The 19214-nt window shown below is 59.6% G+C and overlaps 8 protein-coding genes across 8 annotated transcripts; 5 read left to right on the top strand and 3 right to left on the bottom strand.

Annotated features, from left to right (window-relative positions):
* Window positions 1-134: 134 nt before the first annotated feature.
* Window positions 135-2405, top strand: BKCO1_5300040 (rhamnogalacturonate lyase b; the record flags this gene model as incomplete). Its single annotated transcript, XM_020277148.1, has 4 exons — window positions 135-978; window positions 1028-1092; window positions 1153-2105; window positions 2198-2405. 4 exons carry the CDS (start codon window positions 135-137, stop codon window positions 2403-2405), a joined length of 2070 nt encoding a protein of 689 aa, XP_020127284.1.
* Window positions 2406-2682: 277 nt separating this feature from the next.
* On the bottom strand, window positions 2683-3701 carry BKCO1_5300039 (methyltransferase; the record flags this gene model as incomplete). Its single annotated transcript, XM_020277146.1, has 4 exons — window positions 2683-2810; window positions 2864-3105; window positions 3158-3244; window positions 3298-3701. 4 exons carry the CDS (start codon window positions 3699-3701, stop codon window positions 2683-2685), a joined length of 861 nt encoding a protein of 286 aa, XP_020127233.1.
* A 199-nt stretch (window positions 3702-3900) lies between these two features.
* Window positions 3901-4927, top strand: BKCO1_5300038 (thioredoxin reductase; the record flags this gene model as incomplete). The annotated part of the gene is made up of 2 exons (XM_020277145.1): window positions 3901-4304; window positions 4354-4927. 2 exons carry the CDS (start codon window positions 3901-3903, stop codon window positions 4925-4927), a joined length of 978 nt encoding a protein of 325 aa, XP_020127232.1.
* Window positions 4928-5068: 141 nt separating this feature from the next.
* BKCO1_5300037 (cytochrome p450) lies at window positions 5069-7174 on the bottom strand (the record flags this gene model as incomplete). The annotated part of the gene is made up of 5 exons (XM_020277144.1): window positions 5069-5410; window positions 5571-5799; window positions 5855-6267; window positions 6473-6807; window positions 6862-7174. The coding sequence occupies 5 exons, from the start codon at window positions 7172-7174 to the stop codon at window positions 5069-5071; spliced, it is 1632 nt and encodes a 543-aa protein (XP_020127229.1).
* Window positions 7175-7464: 290 nt separating this feature from the next.
* On the top strand, window positions 7465-8464 carry BKCO1_5300036 (thioredoxin reductase; the record flags this gene model as incomplete). Its single annotated transcript, XM_020277143.1, has 2 exons — window positions 7465-7862; window positions 7927-8464. The coding sequence occupies 2 exons, from the start codon at window positions 7465-7467 to the stop codon at window positions 8462-8464; spliced, it is 936 nt and encodes a 311-aa protein (XP_020127228.1).
* A 1197-nt stretch (window positions 8465-9661) lies between these two features.
* On the top strand, window positions 9662-10445 carry BKCO1_5300035 (gliotoxin biosynthesis protein; the record flags this gene model as incomplete). Its single annotated transcript, XM_020277142.1, has 2 exons — window positions 9662-10084; window positions 10140-10445. The coding sequence occupies 2 exons, from the start codon at window positions 9662-9664 to the stop codon at window positions 10443-10445; spliced, it is 729 nt and encodes a 242-aa protein (XP_020127231.1).
* A 79-nt stretch (window positions 10446-10524) lies between these two features.
* BKCO1_5300034 (1-aminocyclopropane-1-carboxylate synthase) lies at window positions 10525-11946 on the bottom strand (the record flags this gene model as incomplete). The annotated part of the gene is made up of 4 exons (XM_020277141.1): window positions 10525-10980; window positions 11035-11444; window positions 11497-11701; window positions 11764-11946. The coding sequence occupies 4 exons, from the start codon at window positions 11944-11946 to the stop codon at window positions 10525-10527; spliced, it is 1254 nt and encodes a 417-aa protein (XP_020127230.1).
* Window positions 11947-12244: 298 nt separating this feature from the next.
* Window positions 12245-18612, top strand: BKCO1_5300033 (peptide synthetase; the record flags this gene model as incomplete). The annotated part of the gene is made up of 5 exons (XM_020277140.1): window positions 12245-12839; window positions 12888-15830; window positions 15890-16164; window positions 16215-16304; window positions 16363-18612. 5 exons carry the CDS (start codon window positions 12245-12247, stop codon window positions 18610-18612), a joined length of 6153 nt encoding a protein of 2050 aa, XP_020127225.1.
* Window positions 18613-19214: the final 602 nt, after the last annotated feature.

Genomic DNA, 19214 nt, shown 5'->3' with positions numbered 1-19214 from the left:
CCCCGGTCCCCATATTAGCCAAGCGCACAGCCATCTGCAGGAACCAGGTGCCATGACTCTGTTCCAAGCGTATAAGATGGATGCACTCTCCGTAAACCCCCAGTCAGGCTTCCTCTGGACGTCCATCCTCCGCAATGGCACCCTCAGGACTCCGCCGGATGCTCGGCTCCCTCTTCGGGCTTCTGGCACTGAGCAAGGAAGTCGGCGCCATCCTGACTGTCAACGAGACGTCGTCGAACATCATCCTCGAGAATGACAGGCTCCACCTGTCCTTGGACAAATCCTTGGGTGTCATTGTCGACCTCGCCCTTGACGACCAGGATTTACTCGGCCCCGTCAGTGGCTTAACCGGCGTCGGCCCCTACCTCGACTGTTATTGCACGCCCAGCGGCTTCTACACTCCCGGCTCGATAGCCCCTGACTTCCAAATTTTCCAAGGCAATGACTCCGAGGGTGTTCCGTATGCCGGAGTCGTCATGGGCGAAACCTATCCGGCGACCGGGCAGCTGCTGGAATTCTACTACTTCTTGCGCGAAGGAGAGACGGGCCTGCACACCTTCAGCCGTCTTGCCTACCACAATGAGACAACGCCCTTCCTCCGCAACCTGCAAGAATTCCGCACCCTTTTCCGCCCCAATACCGAGCTGTGGACCCACCTCTCAACCAACGAGAAAACCTTCGCGCCCCTACCGTCCAAGGAGGCCATCGCAAACGAGGTCGTCGTCCAGGACGCCACTTGGTCCCTTTTGAACACGCCAGATGATCCGTACGTGCAACAGTGGGCGGATTACTTCACCAAGTACACCTTCCAGGCTCAATGGAGGGACCACCGTGTCCACGGCATGTTCTCCGACGGCTCGACGAGCGCGACCAACGCCACTTTCGGGGCTTGGACCGTCATGAACACCGTCGACACGTACTTCAACGGACCCAAGAACTCCGATCTGACCGTTGATGGCATCGTTTACAACTACATTGGTACGACCCCCTTCTTTGACTGTGTCATCAAGAGACTCACCACAGCCAGCCTCCAACCACCACGGCAACGGCACTCCCAACATCACGAACGGATTCGACCGTACCTTCGGTCCCGTGAGTCATTCCACAGTCATCCGCTCTCCCAGAGCCTATACTAAAAAAGATTCCACCCAGTTTTACTACCACTTCAACAGCGGCCCGCCCGGCAGCACCCTCCAAGACCTCCGCGCCGACGCCCTCCAGTACGCCGACCCTTCCTGGAACGTACCCTTCTACGACTCCATCGCGCCCCACGTCCCCAACTACGTCCCCACCTCCGGCCGCGGCACCTGGCACGGCATCGTCACCCTCCCCGCCGCCACCAACAACGCCACCACCCCCTCCTGGAGCCGGCCCCTCGCCATCCTCACCGCCACCGGCCTCGACTTCCAAGACAACGCCCTCAACACCACCGCCTACCAATACTGGGCCGACCTCTCCATCGCCCCCAACGGCACCGCCGTCGCCACCATCCCCCGCGTCAAAGCCGGCACCTACCGCCTCACCATCCTCGCCGACGGCCTCTTCGGCCAACACATCCAAGACGGCATCGTCATCGACCCCAACGGCGCCACAACCACGACGCTTTCCACCGTCGTCGAAGACAGCGCCGGCACCGAGCTCTGGCGCATCGGCACGCCCGACCGCTCCGCCGGCGAGTTCCGCCACGGCGTCGCCGTCGACACGACAAAGCCGCTGCAGCCGGAGCAGTACCGCGTCTACTGGGCCAAGTACGACTTCCCGACCGACTTCCCCGACGGCGTGCGCTTCCGCGTCGGCGAGAGCGACGAGGTGGCCGATTGGAACTACGTGCATTGGAGCTCGTTCGGGGGCAAGGCGAACGCGGTCAGGACGGAGACGCTGTTTTCGCCGGCGATCAGCAATTGGACGGTGGTGTTTGATGTGGGAGATGATGACGGCGCTGCTGGGTTGTTGGCGGCGAGTGTGCGCGCGACGTTGACGGTGCAGCTGGCGGGGGCGAAGACGGCGGCGGGGAATACGGACGTGTTTAATGCCACCGAGCCGTATTCGAACTTGCCGTTTGTTGTTACGGTCAACGGGCAAGAGTTGGAGCCTTGGGTGATTCCGTGAGTATTTGCTTGCCCTCTCTCTTCCTTTTCTTTCCTCCCAGCTGCCAAAGTGGTTGTGGTGGCGTTTTCGGAGCTGATTGTCGTGGCAGATATCAACATTCCAGCTCCTGCGCCGTGCGTTCAGCCATCAGCTGCTACAACGTTGCGAACAAGTTTGTTTTCGAGGCGAGTTTGCTCAAGGAGAAGGACAACGAGATTGTGTTCCGTCTGCCGTCGGACGCGATGGACTATGAGTCCGCGGTGCTGCCGCAGCAGGTTTATGTTCAGTACGACGCCCTGAGGCTGGAGTTGCAGTAATCATGCACTTGCTCGCGAAGTTAATAGATGAGGTTATGAAGAAGTGCACACGCTAAGAGACCTGGAATGCGGAAGAACTGGACAGTCACAGAGTGCAGCCTTAACTGGTGTTAAAAAGTATACAAAAACTTCACAGTCGTAGGTTTTCGCCCCCACAGCGATCGGAGAGGGTCAAGAACCACTGATTCATCCAAAGTGCGATGGAGATATATATGCCATAAATGGTAGAAAGAGAACCACTAAGCTGCCCAAATGAACGACTATACGGAACAACAAATCAAGTCCACCAAAGAGTAGACGCAAGCTCTTCGTCCTCGTGCGCCACAATACAACGAACCTCCATACTCTCCCTAAGCGGGGCATCTGGAGGAGTATCCGGATGTTCAAAAGCACAATGCGCACAGGCTAGGGAACGTCAGTGATTTGACCAAGGGCAAACGCGGTACAGCCGGACTTACTTTTGCCAGTCACGGCAGACTTGTTATCCCAAATCTTGATGAAAGTGACCTCATCGTTGCGCTGGGAGTCGAGGTAATGCCACCGCTGGTCAGGATGGTGCGAAACATTGCACGACTGACCGCGCAGCTCAAAGCGGTTGCGGTACAAGTTGGTGGGATGGATGTTGGACGGCTTGAGCGAAGTGAAGTCCATTGTGGCGAGAGGCCAGTCCTTCACTGGGCCGTTCAGAGGCCGCCACACGCTGAATGGGGTCAGTTGATGGTGCCGCGTGGGCTTGGAGGCGGCATGCTTACTTGATGATCTGCACGCGGCCCTTGAGGAGCTTGTCTGCTTCGTAGCCGATGTGCTGGTGAATGCGCCGAGCGGCTCCAACGGGACCCCTGGTGTATGGATTGGCACACGGTACGTGGGACTGATGGGGACAGGGACTCACTGGTCGATGTGGACGTAGGCGGCAGGTTGCTCGCGCCCGTCGGGGTTCTTGCCTGCGAGTTCGGGCTCTCGACGACGCATGGTATGATCGAAGATGACGACACGTGATGCTCCCGTTTGCTTCTTGAGGAGACGTTCGAGATGGGCGTAGTAGCGCTCCTTGGCGCCATCTTCATTGTTGCGGAGCTGCTCGACGTATTCGGCGCCCTCGGGGTCGTCTGCGTAGGCAAAGCCATGTTTGTCAAGCTCAAAGGTGCCTTTGTTGGGGCGCGCGTCGTGGACTTGCACGTCTTGAGGGGCGTAGGAAAAGTTGCAAGAATCAAAGCCTTGGTCGGGCTGGGAGCGGTAGAAGGGCTCCTCGGCCATCGGGGCCATGAACTGCATCTTTGCCGAGACGGAAGCCATGTTTGCAAAGTTTACCAAGCAGAGAAGGAATTGGTGTAGTCGGGATCAGCGTGGTAGGCGGTCTTTTAGAAGCACGAGCGGTGAATGCTGGTTGTCGAGGGTTGGTCTTGGCACCATGTCGTCGCTCTCCGAGAATTGTCGCGACAGACACAAAAGCCCAGCTCACGCCGCTGCAGATGTATCTGTGTACAAATCAGCAATGACGGACACTTTCGACGTTCTCATCATTGGCGGCGGCCTTGCTGGCCTCAGCACCGCGCTGAGCCTGGTGCGGTCGCTGCACACAGCCGTCGTTTTCGACTCCTGCCAATACCGCAACCGCAAAGCAAACTGGCTGCACACTTTGCCCGGCTGGGATGGGCGCGACCCCGAGGAATACCGCGCCGCTGCCCGCCAGAACATCCTTTCGAAATACAGCACCGTCCAGTTCGCCACCGGCGTCGTCATCGACAATGTCAGCCGCGATCCGGAAGCCGAGTTTCCTTTTACTGCCACCGACACCAAAGGCCGCATCTGGCGAGGCCGCAAGCTGGTGCTATCGATGGGTATCCAGGATGTACCGCTCGAAGTTGAGGGCTACAGCGACTGCTGGGCCAAGGGCATGTGCGTGTTCCCGTCCATGTCTCTGCTGCTGCCTCCGCTGACTTCTCAGATTTCACTGCTTGGTCCACCGCGGCTACGAAGAGCGGGGGTGTGCATCTGCCGGAGTGCTGGCTGCAGGTGGCGACGACAACCTCAAGGCTGCCAAGCATCTCGCGCTGCAGTGCCGCCGTTACACTTCAGGACCCGTCACCGTGTACACGCACGGCAACGAAGCGCTGGCTGCCGAGTGTCGCCAAGTCCTAGGACCCATGGGATTCCGCGTCGACTCGCGTCCAATCGTCCGCTTCATCAAGGAAGCTGTGCAGTCGCAGGTCTCGGCCGTGTTTGATGACGGAGAAAAGGTGACAGAGGGCTTCATCATCCACAGGCCGTTGCCTCTCAACAACGGCGCTTTCGCTACACAGCTGGGCGTGGAGACCAATGAATTCGGTTTCTACAAGACACACCCTCCATTCTTCGAGACTTCTGTTCCCGGAATCTTCGCGGCAGGCGACTGCGGAGATCCGTTCAAGATTGGCACCTATGCCGTCTCCATGGGCGCCTTTGTCGCCGGTGGTTTGCAGATGCAGCTCGACGCGGGGAGGGCGCAGGCTGCAGGGCCGGCATATCAAATTGTCAAATAGACTTGCAATGTAGCCATCATTCCATCTCACGTCTGACCCCAATGCCTGTTCCCGAAAAGTCGAGAGAGAAGACTCCGTTGCCCGTCCGACGCGATCATACCCGCCCACAGCAGCTCGCCGATCCAGTATCTCAAGCAGTAGCTAAACCACAGAAAAGTCCACAGGAAGCCCAGCGAGGTGGTCCAAGCTATAGTCTTCCCTGTCAGTGCCTGATTGTAAAAATGATGCACATGGACGGCACTTGCCTGATTTTCGAAGCCCGGCCATCTTGCCGAGATATATTACACAGTCCTCAGCGACTATGGCAAATGCCTGTGAAATGAAAAATCGCATATCGCCCAGAGAACCTCGCGTCGCACTGTAGGCACCGGCCGCGTGGATGGTTCCAGAAGCTGCAAATGAAAGGAACACGCGGGTGTATTTTGCCACCAGTCCAGTGATACCCAAAGAGGAAACGACCAGATTGGGGAAAAGCAGTATCGCCTAGTCATATAGCGGTCAGTGAGAGCTCTTAAAAAAAGAATGGGGTATGACTGAGTACCTTCCTCATCATGTGCTGCCAACAGACACCCCAATGATTTCCCACAGTGTACATTTGCCGGAATGAACCAAACAGCGGCGGGCACTGGACGGGGGAGCATACCCTTGCTAGGACAAGCAAAGATACGATGATGCGGTACATGAGGCTCATACTGTATTGTGTGTGGAGAGCTGCAAGCCAGGCTACGGCCACCTGGATATGGAGCGGCGCGGATTCAAGGGGCTCGCGCCCTTCCAGCCGAGTATATGGCGTTGCTTCAAGCAAAAACATCAGGAGCTCGCTCATCACCCAGCAGTAGACTCCGCGCTTAGCGTTGTCAACGAAAAAACTCCTAGTCTTGTCAGCAGCTACACTAAACCGTTACTTTTGGTAGCTCGGGTACGCACCGTCGATCAACGATGTGTGGAGGCAACTTCGGCGAGCGTCTGGACTGCCAGTTCCATCCAGGGCCCCGCCACGTTGTCCACAGGTCATAGCTCCATGCTAGCCTTTTCCACCACGGTCGATCTGCCAGTGGCGCGTCTTGCTCCCATGTCCGGAATACGTCCCGTTCGAGATCACCAAGAACTCCGAATTCGATCCACATGACTGCCGATGTGACGAGCATGGTCGTGTTCTGATAGTCTCCGTCTACCCCTCCTGTGTAATGCAGGTTGAGCAACAGGAAGGACAAAACAGCCGTCGTGATGATGAATTTGCGCAAAAGCTTGGGGTAAATGAGGACAGAGCATATCAGCACCAGATAGAACAAGGGAATGAAGAAACCGGGCATAGCCGCACGCTCGTCCACGGGCGGCAGCTGCAGCAGTGAAAGCACCGACATTTTCAGTGAAAGATGAACTGATAGAATTTTGCCAGTCTTGTGAAAGTCAAGAGCCCGGACTACTCATATATTTCGCCATCTGTCATTACAAGATCGGAGTACGGAGACCGACAGACTGCTGGATGCTAACAACACGGACGTTCCCCACGAAGACCTACGCGCTTCAGCACGCTTCCATTACCTTCAGTTTTCCGGCGTTGGTCACATCTCTTAGGCCCGAAATTGTACCAAAACTGACGTCCTCGCCGCGGAAGACGGCCTTGAATGCAGAGTCACCTTTATCAAGCTCCTCGGCCTTCTTCCGAACAGCGGAAATCATCCGGGAGCCGACTCCACAGCTTTGAAAATCCGAATCGACATAATAAAATACCAATGCTGTCGCGTTCTGCTCGACCGACTGTTCGATGGCAGCTCGAGCAGCTTCGAATCGGGTGTGGACCTCGGCCGTTTCGGAATCAGGCCATACTGTAAGGTCGGAAAGAGCGGCATTGAACCAGAGCGGCAGGAGGCTGGACTCTAGCGAACAGGTTAGAAAGCAAGCAGGCTGCCATTGATCAATGGGTACCTTACTGGTGGGATAGGAATCCGCCGGACGCGCTGCCGAAGATCCAAGGCGCAGAACTGCGCAGCCCACGAGGCGGGCCGGAACCTTCTTGAATGAGTTGATGGGGCGGAATTCAAGCACGAGTAGCAGTGATTTCGGATCCATCAACAGGCGCGGCAGCCGCCAGTTTAGGTAAGTCGAGATCTCCTGCGCGCTGAAGGTCAGCCCCGCGGAGTCGAGGGCGCCGGTGGTGAAGGGATTGACGGTCAGCTTCGTCAGCTCCGGCAGGTCTGCCGGAACTGCCGGCCGCAGGTTGAAAAAATCGTCCTCAGCAGCCATAATCAGAGGCGTTGCAAATCCTGAGCAGTCGTGGTGAAAATGGCGTTGCGCATACCGACCATCGTCGGGAAGTCTATATGTGCGCGCTCGGAAACCGAGATTGGCGGAGCGCTTCTCGCAATCCCTGCACGCTGGATTGCATATTAAGACATCTTGCTCAGAACCATCCGATTTGCTGCTACATGTCCGCTGCTGCTCGCCCGTCCAGAATTGTACCACGCGTTCAAGCCTTGCTATCGTCGTTCAAATCAGTACCCAGCCACCACCTGCATCGCCCAGCTCAGCTCGCCATGGCCCCCCACGACGCGGACGTCCTCATCATCGGCGGCGGCCCCGCCGGCCTCTCGGCAGCCACCGCGCTCAGCAGGCTGATGCACCCGTGCATCATCTTCGACTCGGGCGTCTACCGCAACGCCCGCGCCGCCCACATGCACAACGTCCCGACGTGGGACCACAAGAACCCCGAGGACTTCCGCGAGGCAGCCCGCAGGGACCTGACGGATCGCTACAAGACCACCCGCATAGTGCGTGCCAAGATCGACAAGCTCGCCAAGCTGCCCGATGGCGGCTTCGAGGCCCTGGATGACGCGGGGAAGCGGTACACGGGCAAGAAGGTCGTCTTGGCCACGGGCTCCGAAGACATCTACCCCGACATTGCCGGATACGATGACTGTTGGGGTCGTGGAATGTATGTACCTTTCTTCCCGGAATGCTTTGACTCGGCGAGGAACCAGCTGACAATATCACGACAGCTACCACTGTTTGTTCTGCCACGGCTACGAGGAGCGTGGCGCGCCCAAGGCCGCCATCCTGGCCGTCGAGGACATGGCGGACCTGATGCACTCGATTGCCGTGGGCTGCATGGCCGCCCGCCTTTCCACGAGTGTGAGCATCCTCACTCACGGCAACGCCGATTTGACCAAGGAGATCTCGGCCGCAGCCGCGGAGAAGGGCTTGACGGTAGACTCGAGGCGCATTGTTCGCTTTAAGAAAGTGTCAGCCGACAGCGCTGACGTTGAGGTCGAGTTCGAGGATGGCAAGAAGGAGGTGTTTGGCTTCGTCGCTCACAAGCCGAGGAGCAAGTTGAATGGGCCGTGGGCAGAGCAGCTTGGGATTGAGTTGACTCCCGGGCTCGACGTCAAGGTCAACCCGCCGTTCAACGAGACGAATGTTCCCGGAGTCTTTGCAGCCGGAGACTGCGCCTCTCCGTTCAAGGTGGTGGCAGGAGGTATTTCCATGGGTCTCTTTGCTGCAAATGGTGCAGCTGTGCAAGTCCAACAGGGCAAATAAGCTCGCGCTTTTGGCATCTGTAAGGGAATAGTCTATGCTAGCTTTTAAATTTACGTTCAATGACTGCTCCTGAATACCTTTCAACTGAAGTTTGCTCAAACACAATTCTGTCATGTCAACTACGGCTGCTGTTCCGGGGAGGATTGGAAAATGGTGTCTTGTGTACTATCTAAGCAGGACCTCTTGTCTAGTATATTCCATTCAACGTAGAATGGTGATCCGCGACCATACTAGAGGATTATATCGTTGTCTTTTTACTATTGCGCTCATCACCTGCAAGACGTATGCACTTCAAATCTCGTCTTTCCTGCGTCTTTCTCTTTTCTTCACCCTGTCAAAACGTTTCCCATAAGTACGCGGAGATCCAAGATATCATGAGCACTGGTACATTCAACATCGTAGTCGAAGACTCTCCTCGCATCAGTCCTCAGACATGTTGAACGAACCCCTATGACATACTTGTAGAACCAAGTGTGCGCTTTAAGACTATCTATCTGCTCCGAATATCAACTGGGCTGTTCTGAACGAGCCGACGCACGGGCCGGCTGACCTACCCAGCGAATACGCTGTGCGGACCGTCGTTCCCACAAGCGATTGCGGAGTCTACCTACTGGACCGTTCTGTAACAGTGCATACTAAGATCACCACCAGGGCAAAATGCACGAAACACATGCAGTCGGCTCTAAATGAAAGATCGATGTTCCAAGTCTTCTGATGGCGGCCACGTACCTATCGGATACCGAGCTTCTCGGCCCGTGCGGCTCCCTAGGTTGCCGACCACCCGCAGCGCCGAGGCTTAATATAGAAACGCCTATCGAGGGAAACGGAATGCAGGAACAAGAAAGCAGTGATTCAGTCCAATAGGCAAGGTTGGCATGTGTATGTACAGAGAACCATGCCAGCAGCAACACGTGACTGAAGTCTGAAAATCTTTGAGTGATTGGCTCTTCACCTTAGTATTTCAACAAAATGAGCAATTATTTTGGAAATGAAAACATTTCGGTCTGAATTCATGAGGAGCGGCTCTTGTCTAATAAGTAGTGTTGATAGCGCCATTGCCTTTCGGCATGGAGGACGGTTGCAGAGGAACTTCTGTGTCGGAAACCGATTGGTCTTGGCTTTGCAGAATAACATTGACGCCACGCCGCAGACATCCAACGCAGGCAGAGCCGCAATTTCTGTCCGACAACAGCAAAAATGGAGAAGAGCACGGGCGTTTGGTACCTCGCCTACGGCTCCAACATGAGCCGCGCCAAGTTCATCGACTCACGTGGCATCAAACCGATCAAGACCGCACGCGCCCTCGTCCCGGGATGGACGTTGACGACCGAGATACCGGGCACGCCCTACACGGAGCCGGCCTACACGTCCATCCGACCGATAACCGGAGTTGACGTCAAGGCACGGGAGGTGGTCGGTGTTGCGTATCTCATCACGGCCGAGCAGTACATCCACCTTGTCGCGTCCGAGGGCGGCGGGATCGCCTACGCCGACATTGCCATACCGGCCGTTCCGGTGGGTGCCGAGGACGAGGCGATGACGGGCCCAACCTTCACCGTTCGGACGCTCGGCACCATCTTGAGACGAGACCCTCCGGCCTTCCCGAGCCAGAGATACATGGTGAGTGTTCACTGATAATTCTTCCGGGCGAACAATGCTGAAATGAGGCCTCCAGGGGTTGCTCACGGACGGAGCCGCGGATGCGCACTTGCCGGATGACTATCAGCAGTTTTTGCAGAATCTCCCTGTGTACGAGCCGCCCAGAAACCTGATGCGGAAGATTGGTGCCTACCTATTCCTCGCTTTCTGGGGTCCAGTGATGTACCTGGTGGAAAAGATGACAATGGCTAGCCTGAGGCCGGATGGAAACGCACCGGCGGGAACGGCGCAGGTAGTTCGGTTCGTTGTCTATCTCATGTGGTCCTATCACGACTGCATCCACGCTCCCATCTGGGGAAGAGGAGACGGAATGGATGGATGACCACGTCGTCACTTGGCACGAGGCTATGTAAAATTTTCTGAATTTGACACCAGGTACACTCATTTCCTAAGACGCGTGTTCATACATGAAGCTTCTCGAATGCCTCAATTCCCTCTCCCAATCGCTCAAGTCCCCTTTCCAGCTGCTCTGGTTTTAGCGCAAAAGAAAGACGGTACCAGCCCGGCTCGGCGGCTGCGTACGACTTTCCGGCGCTGACCGCGACCTTCTTCTCCGCCAACAGCTCTGTCAATTTTGCCTCCTGCTCCCAATTCGTCACCTTGCTAGACAGCTTTGCCCAGACATAGATGCCTGCGTTGGCAGGAATGTACCGGATGTTGTGAGCGCGGAGGAAAGTTGCCATACTCTCGTAAGCAGACGAGAGTCTGCTCCTGTTCAGGCCGATGAATCTGTCAGTGACTGCCGGGTCAGACAACAGCGCTGTGACAGCGACTGCTGTCAGCCCAGACACCTGCGTATTGGCAGCCATGGCAACTCCGCAGGCCATGGCAGGGCTGCCCTGGCTCACAAGTGCACCCTTCGCAAAATGTCAGGGCGACTATCGTTGTGGTCATTGGGAAGGCCTACTCACCAGTCGAAATCCGCTGCAGCCAAAATCCTTGCTCACACTCCATATGACGTGGGCCCGGGCAGGGTTCACTTTGATCTCCTCGAAATCCAGGTTTAAGATGGAGACGAACGGCTCGGGGTGCGGCAAGTCGACTGAATTGTATATCGAGAGGGCATATATCTCATCCGAGATGAGGTGAAGGTCGTGCTTCTCGCAGAATTTGGCGATGGCTTCCAGGGCCCCTTTTGTATAGCACTGGCCCAAAGGGTTGTGTGGATTGCAGAGGACAACGCCCTTGACCTGCTTCTCCGACTTTGCGAGCGCGTCTTCCAAATCCTTCACGACGTTTTCGTTGAACACGTTCTCCTCCAGCGAGGTGACGGGCACAATCCCAACTTTTGGGCCAACGTTGAATTGGAAGTGGAAGCCGCCTGTGGGGAGTCAGCGGGCAACGTCAGTAAGCCATGTGTCTAGAGCACTTACTCCAAAATGGTGCCAACACCAGCATCACGTCCCCCGAATCGCATATATTAATGAGTAGTGACTCCAATATGGCTGCCCCGCCCGGCCCGACCGCTATGTGAGACGGCTCGACTGGAATTCTGGGAGAGAACAACCTGTTGAAGGTATCTGCCAATGCTGCTATGACATTGGGATCCCCCGCGAATCCCTTTTGATAGGATAGATCCTGCCGTGGGCTGTCAAAATAACGTTCCGTTGGGGATGAAACAGAAACGGCTGGCTGCTTACTTGCTCCACGAGGTTTTTGCTGATGGCATCTTTGAAAAAGTCCACCAGCTCGGATCTGATCAACCAGTTCTCCGCTGTGCCAAGGTCGACGGGCGGATTGCTGGAGCTCCGCTGGGCAACCTGAGTGGCGATCTTGGGCACTATACTTTCGACAGTGTCGCGCATCCTCTCGGAAAGAGCCATGGTGGCAGGCGGGGCTGGTCGTGGCCGGAACAGGATCGTGGAGCTTCCGAAGCTATGAGCACGAGACAGGCAGGAAGCGAGTGATCTGACACTTTTTTATCTCCCGGCCGAATCAAGGCACGCCCTTCGGAGCCGGGTCGGTAACCGACGTGAGAAACGCGCTGTACGCGTTGGACCTCTTCCTAAATTTAGAAGTCAGGGCGATTGGGAACTGGCCGTTTTTCTGACCCTGCGTTAAATAGTGCATGCGGTGATGTGCAGCTGCTGGAATACACTTCACCAATCGCAAACCTTCGCCATGACCCGCAAGCTTTTCCCATCAGTGCTTGCACTCTTCCAGAACATCTGCCAGCGCTACCCCAACAACATCGCCGTGCAGGATGGCCTTGAGACGCTCACATATCGCGCTTTGGACCAGCGCTCATCCGCCCTGGCCCGCCGGCTACAGAAGGCTGGAGCGAGGCCGTCACAGGTGATCCCGATACTCACAAGCTCCTGCCTGCACATGGTGGTTGGCGTGCTGGCTATCCTGAAGACGGGAGGGATCTACGTGCCGATAGACCGCGACCAATGGCCAAGGGAACGGATTGACAATGTGCTGGGCCGGACCAGCACCGGGCTCGCCGTCTACACGGGCAGGCCCATGGATATTCCGGACACTACATTGGTAAGTGTGGAGGAGGTGGCAGACCAAGACCCGAGCGACGACAGAGAAGAGGCGGTCCCACTTCCGGACGTGGCGACCATCATCTTCACCTCGGGCACGACCGGCGAACCCAAAGGCGTCGAGATCAGGCAGGAATCATTGGCGAAGTTCGTCACGACGCCACGATTCAATTACGATGTGACGCCCGAGGACCGAGTGCTGCTCGTCCTTTCCGTGGCTTTTGACGGTACGTGTTCGTTCAGTCCGTCGTTTGAGTAGAGCTGACGGGAGCCAGCTTGCATGGGAACATTATTCAGCACCCTTTGCAACGGCGGGACCGTCGTCCTGGCAAACCGGAACAACTTGCAAGAGAAGAGTCGCCAGTGCAGCGTCATCGTCGCGACGCCATCCATCCTCGAGGCTTTGGAGCCGCCCGTGACACAACAAGACTATCCTCACCTCGACAGGATGGTTCTGGGAGGAGAGACGGCATCGAAGCGGCTCTTGGAGTGTTGGGATGTCTTGAAGAGGCCTATATGGATCGCATACGGACCCACGGAAGCGACCTGTGCAACCCTGAGCGGGATTGTGCAAAGATGTCCCGAAAGCGGAGAGTTTAGGCCAACGATGCTGGGAACCGCTATCGATGGCGCCAGGGTCACAATCGTGGACGACAGAGGCGACGACATCGACGCCCTTGACGAAGAAGGGGAGCTTCTTATCTCGGGCACCGGGCTGGCAAGGGGATACTGGCGCGACGAGCGGCGGACGGACGAGAAATTCATCATCCACAATGGCAGACGCGCGTACCGGACAGGGGATCTGGTGAGATGGAGCGTCAGCGGGCAAGGGTCGAGGGTCATTGAGTTCTGCGGACGGCGCGATCGCATGGTCAAAGTCAAGGGGTTCCTGGTGAATCTTGAGCTTGACGTGGACGCGGCACTCCTGGCCATGGAGCCCAGCCTCAAGGCGGTGCATTCGGTCATGATTGGAAAGAAGCTCTGCACAGCCGTGTCACCACCGGTTGATGACGCGAAGAATTTGAGGATGAGGTGGATGGCCAGGTCGCCGGCCTATCTTGTACCCGACCACATAGTAGGGCTGGACTCTCTCCCGACAACGCCGAATGGCAAGACGGACCCGCGAAAGCTAGCCCGAATGCTGGAAGCCATGGTACCAAGCGCTGAGGGCGATGCGGGGGATTGCAAAGACCTCAAGTCTGCCATTGTCAGCGGGATGGCCCGCATACTCGACGTCCCGGTTTCGACCATCGATGTCGATCAGCCGTTTGTCAGCCAAGGCCTCCACTCGCTCGCGGCCGTCATGCTATCATCGCACTGCCGGAGACTGGGATTTGCCGTTCGCGTCGGAGACATGCTCGCGGCGCCCTCAATCAGCAGTCTGCTCCACAGCACGCAGGGCCTGTCGATAGAGTGCGCCAGCCCAAGCCGCAACATACGCGAGAGCCCCCTGACAACGTTGCAGAAAGTGCTCATATACGACAGCGTGCAGCACAGGAAGGCAAACGTTGTTCAGCACGTGTCGGTGTACCACACGCGCAACATTCGGCGGCTGCAAGCTGCGTGGCAGACTGTTGTAGCAGCAGAACCCATCTTTCGCACCGAACTGGACTTGGACACGCAGACCCAGCGGATTGTCGACGAGGCGCCGTTCCTGTGGAGCGAGCACGACGTAGTCTCGCAGCAAGACATTGAGCAGAGATGGGACGAGGCGGCTGGGGCCGCTGGGCTGGGTGCCTGCTTCACTGTCCTGCACTGCCAGGGTGCCGACCTACCCTGCAACGAGAGCATGCTGATCTTCTCCATCCACCACGCTCTGATCGATGGATTCTCAGCGTCGTTGATCCTGAACAAGGTAGCCGCCGCCCTGGACGGCCGCCCGTTCGAGCCGTCGCCGCCCTTCCCCGCCGCGGTCGAGAGCCTCCAGGCACTCTCGACGCGGACAGCCATGGAGGCAGACATGTTCTGGCGGCAGCAGGAAAGGGCCTTCCCCGACGCCGCCGGCGAGATGCTGCTCCCCAAGCCGCCTTCGGCACCCAGCCCTGACAGTGGCGCTGTGCATGCTGAACACTCGATACAGACGGGCATCGACGTCGCGGGGCTGACCAAGTACGCCCGAGCCTCGCAGACCACGCCGGCAGCAGTGCACTACGCGGCATGGGCGCTTGTGCTGGCCAGCTACGCGAACGCGGATACGGTGGCGTTTGGGGCCGTGGTGTCAGCACGAAGCCTGGGGTTCGACGGGGCCGACACCATCATCGGCCCCCTGATCACCACGCAGCCGCTGCGCGTGTCGGTCGACCGGGACGGACCGTCGGCCGGGTTCGTGCAGCACATGTACCGCACCGTGCAGGCGCTGTCCAGATTCCAAGCCGCGGAGCGCAAGGGCGAGCCGCTGGCCTTCTGCTCGGCCCTCGCCATCCAGTTCGACGCGCCTGCGCTGGAGCGCGCGTCCGTCGAGCCGCTGCGGCCGCCCGTGGTCAAGGAATGTCCGGGGTTGCCGCTCAACGTACTGGTCGAGGGCGACGGGCGGGTCAGGTTCTTGTACCGCCGCGACGCCTTCGCCGACGACCACGTGCGGCACATGGCAGCCGTCTACCGCAACCTGCTGCAGGCGCTGACCCAGCCGGAGCTCAGCGTGGGCCAGTGCCTGAGGCGTCGCCTGGGCCGGGAGCTGTCGCGGATGGTGCTCTCCTGCGGCAACCACGGGTCGCCGCCAACGTACGTCGGCGAGTTGGGCGAGACGGTCACCAGCCTGGTCGAAAAGGCGGCCCGGGCCAACGCGGGCGCCGTCGCAGTCGAGCGGGGCGCGGCCAAGCTGACGTACGCGGAGCTGATGGCGTGCGCATCGCGGGTGGCGGGCGTGGCGGAGAAGCTCGTCCGGCCTGGCGACGTCGTCTGCGTCGTGGCCGATCGCTCCATCAACTGGATCGTGGGCGTCTGCGCCGCCCTCAAGGCCGGCGCCGTCTACTGCCCGCTGGACGCCTCGCATGCACCCGAGTACCGCGCTGAGCTGCTCTGGAGCAGCGGCGCCACGCTGTTGCTGTGCACTGAGAGCGCCCAGCTGCAGGACCCCATGCCCGGTGGCCCCGTGGCCCTGGCCATTGACCAGATTCTCGCCAGCGGCGTGCAGCCTTCGCCGTCTGCGCCGCGGCTGCAGAGTGCCAGAGACGCAGCCTTCGTCTGCTTCACCTCGGGCTCGACCGGCAAGCCAAAGGGTGAGTTTCTGCCCGACCCGAACCGAACCACCACCACCACTGACCATCATGCCTCGCAGGTGTCGTCTGCGAACACGGCGGCGTCGTCGCCTTCCACGCGGACCCGGAGGTGCGGCTCAACAGCGGGCCAGGCGTGCGCATCGCGCAGTTCCTGTCGCCGGGCTTTGACGGCTGCGTGCACGAGGTCTTCGCCTCGCTCTGCTACGGCGCCACGCTCGTGCTGAGGACCGAGCCCGACAACCCTTTCTCGCACCTTGGACATGTCGACGTCGCCATGATGACGCCGTCTGTCGCCGCCGGGCTGGACCCGGCCGACTACCCGAACCTGACATGCGTACGTCCCCTTCGTTTCGTTCCATCATGCCAGCGCTGACTCTGCTGCAGGTCTATTTCGCCGGCGAGCCCGTCCAGCAGCAAACGGCTGACAAGTGGGCGCCCGGCCGGAGGCTGTACAATTTGTATGGGCCCACAGAAGTACGCTGCCACCACTGCCATCCCAGCCGAGAGGATGCTCACTGACTCAATTGCACAGGGAACGATAGGAGCCTGCCAGTCGAGGCTTCACGCAGGCAGCCCCGTCAGCGTCGGCCCGCCCGTCCCGTCGACGCGGCTATACGTTCTGGACGACGCGCTGGAGCTGGCACCGCCTGGCGTAATTGGCAACATCTTCATCGCCGGCGTCCAAGTCAGCCGTGGCTACATCAACATGCCCGCCCAGACAGCCCGCGACTTCGTGCCCGACCCGTTCAACCGCACACCAGCAGAACGCATGTACCGCACCGGCGACCTGGGCTTCTGGGACGCGCGCGGCAACGTGAACGTGTGCGGCCGGCGCGACCGCCAGATCAAGATGCGCGGCTTCCGCGTGAACCTAGACGACGTGGGCGCCGTGGCCGCACACGCCATGCCCGCCGTGACCCGCGCTGTGGCGACCGAGCACGGCGGCAGGCTGGTGCTCTGGGTCGAGCCCGAGGCCGTCGACACGACCGAGCTGGCCCGCCGGCTGCGTCGCGCCCTGCCCCAGCACGCCCAGCCCAAGCACATCGCCGCCGTGCAGCGCCTGCCGCTGTCGCGCAACGGGAAGCTCGACGCCCGCGCCCTCGCCCTGCAGGCTGCCGCCTTCGAGCCGCCGTGCGGCCAGGCGACGAAGCCGGCGGCGGGCCTCACGCGCTTCGAGGCGCTGCTGGCGCAAGAGTGGCGGCTGCTGCTGGGCCTGGACGCTGCCGCCGCCGTGGCACCCGACGATTGCTTCACTGCCCTCGGTGGCCACTCGGTGCTCCAGCTCGGCCTCGCGGCGCGCCTGCGCAGCGTGTGCAAGATCCCTCTCTCGGTCAAGGACGTCATCAACGCGCCCACGCTCGCCGACCTGGCTGCTCTCGTCGAGAGGCGCGTGCGGGGCCGGGAGGCGGCGCCGCAGCGCGTGTCGCGGGCCCAGCTGCCGCTGGGACGCACCAGGCTCTCGCCCGCCGAGCTCGAGTGGTGGCATCGCTACCAGGCCGCCGAGACGGCGTGCGCCTTCAACGTGCCCTGGGCCGCCGAGCTGCAGCCCGGCGTGGACCGGCTGCGGCTCGCCGCCGCGCTGGAGGCGGCCCTGAACCGGCACAGCATCCTCCGCTCGCGCTTCGTGGTGGGCGCCGGCTCCCGGGGCGTGGAGCGGGCCATCGCCGACGAGCCCATCACGGTGCAGGTGGTCGAGTCCGTGGACGTCAAGGCCTTTGTCAACCAGCCCTTCGACCTCGCCCACGGCCCGCTCGTGCGGGTGGCGCTGTCGCCGTCGATCGTGGCCCTCAGCGTCTCGCACATCGTCTGCGACCTCACGGCGCTGCAGACGGTGCTGGCCGAGGTGGCGACGCTGTACAACGGCGGCGAGCTGGGGCCGGTGCAGCGCGAGTACTTCGACACCACGGCGTGGAGCCAGCCGACGGAGCTGGAGAGCGCCTTCTTCTGGTCCGCAAACCTGCACGGCCTCCAGCTGCGGCGCCCGGATGACGACGACGACGTGCCGGCCAGGAAGCTGTACCGCGGCACGTCGCAGCTGCTCGCCGTCCCCGCCGACCTCTACCACGGCATCCTCGCCCTCACCGCCACCAGCGGGCTGACGCTCCACCAGTTCGGTCTCGCCGCCACGGGCGTGGTGCTGCACGCCCTGTGCGGCCGCAACGACGTGGTCCTGGGCAGCCCGTACGTCAACCGCACCTCGGTCGACGACCAGTCCGTCGTCGGCCTCTTCCTGCAGCCGCTCCCCGTGCGCGTGCGGGCGGCGGACCCGCTGGCATCGACGTCGACGGACGTGCTGCGCGGCGTGCAGTGCGCGTCGCAGAGCTCGCTGGCCCACGCCATGCCGTGGCCGCGCCTGCTGCAGCACCTCGGCCTGCCCTTCCCTTCGCACCGCCAGCAGCTCTTCGACTGCGTCGTCACCTTCCACGACGACCGCTCCGCCGCCGCCGCCCGCTCGTCGTCCCCGGTCTTCCCCGTCGCCGGCGCCCGCCCCCTGCACGTCTGGACCGAGGGCGCCAAGTTCGCCGTCTTGTTCGAGTGGCACGTCTTTGCCGACCGCCTCTCCGTGCGCCTCGAGTACGACACCGACTGCGTGCCCGCGCTGCTCGTCTCCATCCTCCAGAAGATGCTGCTGCTCGCCGTCGACCGGCTGCTGGATCCGACGTGCCGGTACGAGCAGCTGCTGCGCGGGTTGCATCTTCTCCTGCAGCAGCAGTGTTTGGCTGTGGGTGCGGACGTGGAGGAGATGCGCGCGACGGCCGTGAAGCATCTACGGGGCGTTTGATCCCGCTTTTGCGGTGATGTTTGTTTTGCACTCCTGACTTTGGTTTTTTTTTCTGCTTGCATTTCTCTTCATGTTTATTATTTCAGTCTTGGACTCGGAGTCGGAGTACGTGGGTTTTCATAGCAGCTCGGTTCAGATGGGGAGAAAACGTTTATTCTATTGTGCATGCGTAGGTTTAACGCAAGGTGGAGGGAGGGTTTTTTCTTGTGGAGTTTGAAATTGTTACACGGAGGCATAATCATAGCCATGTCCGTAAGCCTTTGTCCGATTTCATTGTCAAGTGGTGGTGTATGCGGTGGTGTACCTTGTGGAGATGTCTCGGAATGCTCTCGGACACCGTGCGGTCCGCTCGGTGCCCGAGCAGGGCTTCCTTCATTCTCGACCCATGCCATAGGATTCTCTCGGCGAACTTTCATGTATGCTGAGACAGAAACAAAATTTTTAGGCATGTCATGGCTTCAAGAGTGCCGGTAGACAGGGCGGCGGCTGTAACCCCGACCCTGTACTATTTTTGACTTTTTAGCAGCACAACTGGTCTCTAGGGGGTCCTATGCATATTCTTAACTGCCGCCGTGGGAAGCTGTCATCATCTTCCTCCACTT

The sequence above is a fragment of the Diplodia corticola genome (genome assembly GCF_001883845.1).
Source record: "Diplodia corticola strain CBS 112549 chromosome Unknown scaffold53, whole genome shotgun sequence".
Classification (NCBI taxonomy): domain Eukaryota; kingdom Fungi; phylum Ascomycota; class Dothideomycetes; order Botryosphaeriales; family Botryosphaeriaceae; genus Diplodia; species Diplodia corticola.
The sequence above is the reverse complement of the archived record's forward strand: the minus strand, read 5'-3'. Positions and strand labels throughout refer to the sequence as shown.